The 10,832-nt window shown below is 44.5% G+C and overlaps 1 protein-coding gene across 1 annotated transcript in view; it reads right to left on the bottom strand.

The window, feature by feature from the left end:
* Positions 1-2,628: 2,628 nt before the first annotated feature.
* Positions 2,629-10,832, bottom strand: part of LOC107187413 — an 8,536-nt gene continuing 332 nt past the window's right edge. The window contains exons 2-5 of the mRNA XM_015575517.1: positions 9,542-9,933; positions 5,798-5,887; positions 3,265-3,375; positions 2,629-2,901 (exon numbers count right to left, since the gene is read on the bottom strand). Coding sequence (XP_015431003.1) covers positions 2,629-2,901; positions 3,265-3,375; positions 5,798-5,887; positions 9,542-9,933 — 866 coding nt within the window. The remainder of the gene's footprint in view (positions 2,902-3,264; positions 3,376-5,797; positions 5,888-9,541; positions 9,934-10,832) is intronic.

The raw sequence follows: 10,832 nt of genomic DNA, 5'->3' as shown, positions 1-10,832 counted from the left end.
GGCGCTGCTGTGTTCGACCACGGACGCGCAGCCGCCGTCGACCGCACGAGAATCGATTATTGCCGACCGCTCGTCCACGGTCAATCTTAATCCAGCCATTATAAATCCAACGAGAGATACGCCGCTAATTTCTGCACACAGTGGCGAACGAGATACTTTGCTCTACCGGGGGTAAGAACTTCTGCGAGTTTTAGGGATCACGGACATTTGGTTAAAATTGGCACCCTAAAGGGGGTGGTTGATCGAGCCTGAAGTATATTCTACTCTCTGGCCGGAAAATTAGAGCCACTCGTAAGTTTTCAAATTTTTCGCGGTTTGTTGAGGTTATCCTTTATAATATGTAACTTATATAAAGGTATATATAAAGATTCACCAATTGCCAAAAGGTAATTGATTGTGCGTATTAGGATTCCTATATAAAGTTGTACAATTGTATACAGATTGAGTTTTTTAATTGTTTCATATAGGTATGTAATATTTATAGGAATACTTTGTACTATTTTAATAAGTTATGTATTATCACACCCTAGACACATTTTTTTAAATAGGGACTCATCTCATTTATAAACTACATATCAATTTTTAGCTTTTTGCAGCTTTTCAATTCTATGATTAACCACCTTAAAGATATTTATCATTCTTATGCTCAGAGAGGTTATGACTAACGTAGACATTGTTATAAGTTTATCTGTTTAAATAATTAATAACGAACAATTGAACAGTGTGTATATCCAGCCCACCCTGCATATAGCTACGTCGAACACGTAATCTACGTAATTAGAGCTCGCTTAATGTATACCGGGAAATTTAGCCGTCTATAATCACGAACGCTACCATAAACGAGCTTCCATCACAGACGATATATAAGAATAGACCTAACATGCAACGTAATTTTCTATAAATTAAAATCTCTGTAAATAACAATCAAAAAAATTCAAACATTCTATTAAGTTTGCTCCATTAAATAAAACAACTTTTATATAAAACATTTTCTCGTATTCGTAACACAAAATACTTACTAATCGTCACAAATAATACATATCACAAAAAAATAACAATCACAAAGCTTCGAAATAATTAATAATCGTCACTAACTACTTTCAGTGAAATTTTCCGTCGAATCCCGTTTGAACTTCCATCCAACCGGCGCACCGTAACATTTAAACCGCATGGAAACTGGCGGACAGGTGTTATCGTATTCGTTGAACGTCCTAAGATAACACGCTAAAACTCGATAACAACTGGCCGCGCCCGTGGAAATTAAATAGCCGCGTCCAGAGTCCAACTTCTGACTGTTGCTGCTTGTCCCTTGCATCCACCAAAAATTCCACGGCAGATCATCACGGAACATCGGAAATTCAATGAGTACCCAGTCCAAAATTTGTATTTATAATAACTAGACTGGTTACTTATTCATGAGGGCGCCTACGGATACCCTAACGCTAAACGAGAACAAGAAGTAGTGGGGAGGCGAGATAGTCAGGCAGTTCTTGATCCCTGAGACTTTTAAATTCTTTCCCCGTGGATAATCCGACGGATGATCGCGGATAAAAATGGTCTCCGCCGGTTATGTCCGTCTCGTGAGCCCCCTCGACGCGACTTAAAGCTCTTGGCAGAACGCTAGGGACTTGCTCCGCGCTCTCAAGATGTTAAAAACCGTTGAATAATTTCGTGAGGTTGCCTGGACCCCGCCACTGTGCATTCCCTGGCGTGTCGTGCAGTGTGTCCGTATGAATGGAAAATTGTGCGTTGTCATTGCGTCGCTGGCCAACCGTTCACCGTCTCAAGCAACCGGTTGACGAGCAGACCTGGGACATCTCCAAGAGGATCCCAAGATAACATTCTCTGAATAAGTAACCCCGATGGAAATAAGTTTAAATATTTCATCGTTCGACTAATCTCGAGGGTGCAAGACGAACAGCCTTGTCCAGAAGCCCTCGCAGATACGATAGCCAGGGACCGAGAAAAACGATTGGATCCTCGACTCCAAGCGCAGGGCGGGAGAAGGGCAAGAAACTTGGACCGGCTGCTGGAAAAAGACGGTGACTGGAGAAACGTAAATGTGAACGGAGGTCGATTTATGCAAACGATTCGACAACCGTTTTAAATATTCAGTATTCCCTCCGTTTTCCACGGGCATGTAAATTAACGGCTGATTGAAGTAATTGATGATTTGTGCGACACTCGCGTTAGCAAAGAATATTGGCGCCATTGTAAATCGATGCACATTTGCTTGTTTCTGTTTTACGTGTGAACAATACTTTCTGAATCGATTACGTAAGATCAGTGTTGTATTGTCATTAATGGCACGAAATCCAAGCTGTTAAAAATACTAGAATATATATATTTAAACAATCTTTAAAAATTGTGTACAAGAAATATGACCGTCAAAATAAGCCAGAATCCTGGTAGATCGCTAAGATCCCCATGTAGAATTTATAATATTTTGGTCTGTCCAACTTTCCTCGATAATTTTTATATTTATTCACTATGGAACACGGTCGGTATGTACCTTGTTTGTTTCTAATATTCTACTGTTTTACATGCCGAAACAGTTACAAATACACGTCGCGTAAACAGCTTCTTCGCATGAGGACTAAATTATGCACGGAATCATTCGCAATACAGTCAAGGGCATCGTACTTGGCTCATAATACGGTCCACCATCTCCTTTTCATGAAGGTGACGTTGCCTCAGGGACTCCAAATATGAATCTTCGATGTTATCGCGCGAGTTCAACGACGAGCCGAAGCTCGACGTTCCTCCGAATTTTTTCGACTGCGAGGACATTTTGCCGACGTCGGTTTCTCGCCTGGAATACTTGCCACAATTTCCGCCTGCGTTTTTCCGAACGGCATCGTGCTCCTCGAATATCGTCGAAGATGTCGACTCACCTTCCGGCTGAAACGATATACACCGTATCCGTAAAATTAATCCTTAAAAATCTACAAAAAAAAGACCCTACAAAGGTAGATGGAAAAAGAGGAAAAAAATACCAGAAGAATATAGAGAAAGTCTTTTTGCACGGTAGGAAACGTTTGTTCTCTTTGACAATTCATACGAATCTCTACGATGAAGCTATCATTGACGGCCCAGCAACATTCGAGACGGGCTCGAAGGCAACAGGAACGGTGAAGGTAGTTGAAAAGTGTATCAGAAAATACTGGGAAAATCCACTTTTCGGACAACCGTGCAGTAGGACACGCCAAGGAACGGATGATCGTCGAGCGTTTGTGAGAGACGGGTAAAGAACTCTTGATTTACCTTTGCGTCGACTTCCTTATCCTTCAAAGGAGGCAGAAAGCATTTTCGAGAGACGCTGTGCTTCGACTGTGAACACAAAAGGACTTCGATGGCTGAAGAAGAGTCCTCCTTCTACGAAACAATTCGCAAAAATACACATACACTATTTAAAAACAAAAATCGTTAATCAACGAAACAACCGAAACTCTAGAGACACCTTGACCGAAAAGATAAAAGGCTTTAATAAACATCCCTTCAACCGAGAACTCTCAATCCCGTTTGTTTCCATCCCCCTACCTCGAAAAGTCGCACGCGACGCATCTCTGAAGCACCGGAGATTATTTCGAAATAGTTTCCCCCAAAAATTTCCCGTGACAGGAATCCCGTGAAAGCCATTCCCGAATTCCTTTGTAAATTGTTTTGCGGCGACCTGGTGCATCGACGCAAGCGGCCGAACAAAGAAACTTCCGTACGAAGAGGGGACGACGGGGATGAAGGGAGTGGCAAATATGCATAAAGGGCGTAACTCGTTGAAATTCAGGCTGCGATTATCGATACCAAGGGAGGAGAACTGATGAGGATACAAACGGAAGAGGAGGAGAGGCTAGGGAGGATAGAGAGCCACTCTCTCGCGAGGACGAAAGTAAGGAAAATCTAATTCCGTAGACGGTAGGCGAGTCACGGGACCAGGATCCCTCCCCCTCGCTCTTCTTGGGTACGTTGTAACCCAGGTTTATCCACGTGTAGAGAATTTCTGTTTCCTTCTCTCTCCCGCCCTTCGTATCCTCAATTCCTGCCTGTCCTTGCGGTGGTTGCGGCCTGCAGTCCACGCTTTGTGCATATAATTGGATTTAGGTTCGGATACCGGTCTCTCTACTTCGCCCCCGAACCGTGTCCCGACCCTAGGTCCTTTTCCTGCGTTCCCTCTCTCGCGTCTTATGATTAGATCTGATCCCGACCCTTGACGGTTAAGGGACCAACTTTCCATATCGCGCCACACCACGGACCGACGCGTGATCAGGGGAGAGTAATTACTAAACTGTGAAGTGCGTGTCTACCTGTACTGTGTTTCTTCGCGAGATGTCACGGAATTATCGGAGCCACGTTTACGATGAGGGATCATTTGGATGGACTGAACCTACTGATCTGTATAGATACGTATTCAACACATTTTTACTCTCCTCAAACGTACAGAATACTGTGCTGCTTAATGCTTTCACGTAAAAAATAATTTTAAGGGCTCAACGACGAGATGCTACCAAGCTGATGAGGCCATAACGAAGGAAGGTATATAAAAACATCGTGAAGCGAAGATGAAACCCGATGGCAAATAGGTGAAGAAAAAAAACGATGATTCGCTGGGCATTGTTAACGAGTAAGTGGTACGTACGTAATTAATTTCATTTATAAATCTTCCGACAGACCATTACAGAAGCTTGACTTTTCGCGCGCTCGCTGGGAACGAGTAAAACGAACCAGTTCTGCGTCGCGAATGCTTCTTTGCATCCCCTAATTGGCAATTAAGTATCGACCGTAACGCGACCGAATGCCGGACGACGGTAATTCGTCATACCTACCGCGCTCGCGGCTTTTCGTTCATTTTTCTTTATTTCTTTTCTTTTCTATTCGCCGTGGTATTATATTATATAGTTCCCAGAGACCCGGCACTTGATTCCGATTCACGCGAACGGCGAACACTAACGATTATCCGAGCCGGCGTTTTAACGAATTCACGCTGCATCCCGGGATCAGAGGGAACTTTTACCGTTGCGATCCCGGGGGATTCCCGACGGATTTTACAAAGTTGTTACAAATTGAAATTGCTTTCCGGCACTATCTGTATCAAAATTTTTGGTGGTTTCTCGTTCGGGTAACGCTTTCCCATTCGAAGATTTTCTTGGAATCTCGGGATAGACCAAGTGGAGCTAAGTAGTAGCTCCAAATCCACGAACCTCCAATTGTGCATATATTTTATGCAATTGGTATTGTTTCTCGAAAAATGATTACCGGTATTATTACCAATCCTTATTATGTATTTCATAAACGGAAATACCGAAAATCCTTAATACCTGACTCTAAAAAAGTGATCGACTACTCGAGACTACCGGAACACTTAAACACCTTTACCTGTACCATTTAATTACACCTTCGCTCGAAATCCAGCTAAACCAGTGTAGTGCTGAAGCAGAAATAATTTCTGACACGGATCCGCCTAAAAAGCTGCATGCAATTAGCCTTGTTCCAGCACATATCAAACAGTTGCGCTACCCAGCCGTATAAAAAAAGGAAACAAAATTCCCCAACGACCTCGAGATCCACATTAAAAACCCTCGACAAAATAATTAGCTGGTAAGCACAAGTGGAGCATTCAACGAGGAGCCCCGCCCCTTACATCCCTCCCTCTATGTTTGTTTTTTTCTGTCGGTTACCTGTCTCCGCCAAAGTATCACCGAACTGTTTCGCTAAAAACTCCAGCGCGCAGCGTATAGCTCGCCCGAGGGGTGAGGCTGTGGGGTGGTGCATCAAAAACCAGGGGGTGTGGCGTGACACGTACCTTGAGCTTCTGCGCCTGCAGCACTATCCGCTGGCGATTATGCGCGCTAACAGAGTTCCCGTATGACCTTCGTCGCATTAGCCACTCTCTCTGTAACAACAAACAATCCCTGAAGCCTGGCATCGCTCCGATGCAACTTCCGCAGACTAAACAAACGGGGGAGAGGGATGGTTTCACGCGTGGACCGCCGCGGGCTTTATTCGCTTTTCACGAAAGCCCAGCGACGCCCTTTACCCGTGTCACTTCCTCCCGCCTCGAGTTTCCAGTATCACAAATACGTATACTTAGTGGAAGAGCTTTAATGAATACGAACCTTAACTGATTTTATAACTGGACTCCAGATACTCGATAACCCTCGTTTCAGGAGTCGTGGGGCTGTCCGTCCCCGTTAAAAGTACAGTAAGATCGATCGATCGAGCTACATCGAAAATCGTCGAGTACCGACGACTGACTCTCTCTACCCCCGGCCGAATCCGGCGCAAAGTAGATTATGCAAATGCTTCTCGGAAGAGGACGACGCGAAGTAGAGGGCGCCAGAGAAAAGAATGAGCCAGGGAGGAAGAGTGGAGGATACAGAGGGTGGAAGAAGTGGAAAGGAAGAACAAAAGGACACGGAGGTACAATAAGGACTTAGAAAACTCTAATTTTTTTCAAATGTTTCAAGAGGGCAAGAAAAATGGATTCTATTACGTATAATAACTTTCTAATGGCAATTATTATACGTAACTGTAATAGAAGTTAAAAAACGATCCTAATGGCACCGAATGAAAAATGGTTACTAAACTCTTTCAAAACATTTTTTCTCGAAAGTGTCAAATAATTTGGGAACGAAAAGGTTAAGAGATGCTATAAATGCATAAACATCCGCAAAGGGTCGAACGTTCGAGGCCTCGTAGACTTCGTTTTACTTGAAATAATTTAAAAGATGAATAATTCGAGTACTCGTACACCTTTACAATGAACCAACGAATGACCTAACCCATCTATTTTCTCCGTTACCATTTTCTTCACTTCTTCACCACACCCTCTTCTCTACCTTTGTTTCCCTCCATCCTCTGTGCCCGTTTTTCTTCGTTTCTCCCGCCTCTGCCACGCGTCCTGTCACTCCACCACGAAACCGCACCGTTAATGCACGTTCGTATAGTTAACATCATGGCGAGTTAAACCGCGGGCAATATTAATACAACCTCTCAAGAGTCAGTATAATTATGGGCATTATGGTGCACCTCTGTCGCGTCCCCTACCCTCCACGCACGGCCCCCGTGTTTCATTTAAACTGTCTGCGACGGCGCGTCCACTGGGAGAGGGTAGCAAAATTTATTCCCGTATATCGGTGCACGCTTATCCGCGCTCGCAACCGAGTTACTCGGTAATCCCGCATAATAGCGAGAGAATCTACGACAAATACGCCGCGGCTGTAAGAAACGTATTTGGGATAAAGTCCGTATTTTTCTCTGTGTAGCGAGTTACGAAGCTTCTTCCATCGTCTGAGTCGCGAGGGTACGTGCGCCTTGCCCATCGTTTACTTTTCCGAATAACATGGCCGACTTGGAATTCCAAGTTGCTCCCCGCTGTGAGTTTCTCACTCCTTATTGATTGCACCAAGCAAGTTAAATCCAGATAGCACATAACGCCCAATGACGCCTTGAAGACGGCTTAAGGACGCCTTAAAGACGGCTTAAGGACCCGCAATATTTTCAAACCTATATTAAAAAATTACATTTTTGCCAATTTTATGACTTAAATGTAATATTGAGGGAGAAGGTGACACTATTAATTACGGCACCGGGCGACACCAATGTTAGGAACGTCACTGCTTTTGGCTAGTAATATATGTGTTGTACGATGTCGCAGAATGTCACGAAGAGTTAAACTACCGGATTCAGAGCATATTTCTGTGCATTTAACTCAACAGCAGGGTGCAAAGAATTCCTCGAAACAGCGCCGCTTAAGTGCGCCACCCCCCGATTAGTTTACTCGATAAAACGTTTAAGTGAACAACATCGTAACTGTAAGCTTACAAGTCCGGGCGATTCTCCAAACGACTTTTCTAAATTTCCGTGGTAGGAACCCCCTCGACTACGTGACACCCCGAGAAACACGCGAGGAAACGAGGAACCGTCGCAGCTTCCGGTTTTCGATTAAAGAGAAAGGGTGTCCAGATGGGCGGAGCTCGATGAACCAACGGCGTCGCGCTGAGATGTCCCCCGTGAAATTTTAATCTCCAATCCGGTAAAATCGTTTCCGTGATAACGAATCGAGCGAACGGAATCGTCTCCGTTTCCTCGGGAACGCCGGATACGTGTCTATGGGATCGCGCGCGTTAGCCAAACGAGGAGAAACGGGACCGTTTCCAGGCACCGATTTTGAAAAATTCACAGACCGCCCAGATTCGACCCTGGAGTATTTAGCTCAAACGTTCCTGGAATTCACCGTGTTTCTAGAGTATGACAGCGACAACTATTTTCTGCGTCGCGAACCATGATGGGCGCGCAGCCCAGAATGCTTTGTCTGGGAAGAACGGCATTTCGAACGACCTTCCAAGGACAATTTGGCGATCTCACAACCACGTCAAGCTCGACGATGAATTCTCAGATACAGTATTCGGTTTTTCCGAAGACGTTCAATCGATTCAAATTGACTGAAAAGTGCAATTGAACTTTCGTGCAGAAATGTCGGATATATGCATACAGTGGGAAAATAATAATATATCTAAAACTTCGTTTCCTAAAAATATCTGTGACATAGTAGTTCTACCACTTAGAAACCCGAGAAATGTGAATAAAGGATAGAAGGTTACAGTAATACGATCGAAGACCCGTTGAGTAATGTTCGAAAGTTGTGTACTTTTGCGGAATACGAGAGGACGAAGAAGAAGCAAATTCTTGGCGATCGATGAATTGGAAAAATTTTATCCACATGTCCTCCCGTAACGGTCACAGTAAGTGGAAAATGATAAGGTGGCTCCTACGAAACGGCCTCATGTTTATTAGATTGAAGTTAGGAAGACGTGCGACAAGCTAACTCGGTTTAGGTCTTCCGTGAAATTGTAAACTGCGACGGGTCCGACGGCAGCGAAGTTTCTTCTACTTCGCTTTCTCAGCACCGGCGGGGTAACTTCCGGCGGGACAAGGAAACAGAATTGCCGAGACATCTCTGTTCGAACTTTTGGTAACTCGACTATAAACCCACGCCGCTCGTCCCCGAATCATCAAAAGTGCAATGCATGTTTTATGCATACGAATGCATGCGTCGGGGCTTCTATATTCAATTCACGAGTACCGAAATCGCGAAATCAACCGGTGTGACAAGGGTTTATAATTCGAATCTCGCGACTTTATCGTCGTTGTACAAAGTCGAAAGCTCCGTTTTCGAGAAAATCACCTGCAAAAATTTAGCTCGTATGCCTGCGTTCTTGATTGCAGGGAAAACAGAGGTTAAGTAGAAACGGTCATCGATGAGCAGACGTGTCAGCAGAGCCCGGACTCTGTAGCAGAATGCAATAGGACTAATGATACAACGGAGCAGGAAAAAATTTTTCAGAACGTTGTTACCGTACATTTTACATACAGATACATACTAAACAATAATTCTGCATATACAAAAAAATTTTTCAACGTTCCCTCTTATTTAACAGCTCAAAGGTATCTAACCCCTTAAGTATGCAGCCGGCCAGTGCCACGTTCAACCGAGACTAGAAAGAAAGAAAGAAATACCAAAGAGGAGAATGGTACACGAACCCACCTTCGCTTGCATCTCGACTTTATCGGGCCCGAGAGATCGATCGAGCTTCGGTATCGGCAAGGTCTTGTACTCCTCGATGGTGTACGGCCGGTATCCGAGGATCCTCGATTTATCGTCGGCGGTCGGGTCCTGCTTAACCCTGCCCAGGGTACGGGCGACGTTCGTGTCTTCTGACACGTGTTGATGCAAGGGAACGGGAGATCGTGCGGTGATCGTGGCCGTGGGATCGGCGGATCCCTCGATTACACGCCGGTAAAAACTCAGCTCGCTACGATCGTCCCTTGGGGTACCCGGTAAACACGTATCCTCGTCGGTGAGCTGTTCTTGTTGGCTGTCTCCGAAAACCGACAAGGTGGAACCCTCCGGGGATCGAATGTTACGCCTTGGTCCACCTGCGAGCAACGAGAAAACAGTAGCGATGCATCCTGTTCCCGCGGCCCTCTTTCGACGAGGGAAAGGGCGTGACTCGCTTCGGAATTGGTTTCCTCGATCACGCGCGACGAAACCGTGTTACTTCGGAATCGTATATGATTGGTCGGACCGAAAGCTGGCATGTACGTAGATGATGTATAGAGTTAATGTTTCTGGGAACGTGGATTTTGGTAAAACTACTGGGGGTTATTCTAGTCGATTACTGATGAGGGTTAATCTTCAAATGACCTTCGGAGATATGCTTTTTGAAGAACTCCTCTGAATTTTTCTTTTCATTAGTTATAACATTACACTAACTAAAATACGTTGTCCAATTTAAAAACAACGACGATGGCCATGAAATATTGCAAACTATATCCTTGAGGAAAAATATCTTCTCTATCAAAATAATTGTCCCACAAAAGCAAACATTTTTTCCTACCCACATTGTTTCGTATCGTTCAAAACAACGGAGATATTTCAGGTGAAAATCTTAAGTGACTCACCCATGTAGGAGGTACGCACAGATTCGTCATGAAAGTCACTAAACTACATCAATCCCCCTCCCCGAAAATGCAAACGGAGAAGACCATATTTATAACCTAAATTTGTACATTAATCAGAGTCTCAAGCGGTCTATTTTGAAGATTGTTCGTGTCGCAGTAACGAAGAAGCTGATAGGCTCGACCAGTCGCCCCGAGGCTAGTGTCCAACCCCTCAAATCCCTATGGGGTATCAGACCCTACCAACCGAGAAGCAATCTCGAGCCCCAACCTGCGTCCAACATTTTAAAAATCGTCCTCCTTCAGAGAGGGATCCTTTTTCTAGTTGAAGGTAGCCGGTAGACGCGGGTCGATTTCAAATTACAGAAAGACTCGAC

This window comes from Dufourea novaeangliae, unplaced genomic scaffold, assembly GCF_001272555.1.
Source record: "Dufourea novaeangliae isolate 0120121106 unplaced genomic scaffold, ASM127255v1 scaffold89, whole genome shotgun sequence".
In the NCBI taxonomy this organism is placed as follows: domain Eukaryota; kingdom Metazoa; phylum Arthropoda; class Insecta; order Hymenoptera; family Halictidae; genus Dufourea; species Dufourea novaeangliae.
The sequence above is the reverse complement of the archived record's forward strand: the minus strand, read 5'-3'. Positions and strand labels throughout refer to the sequence as shown.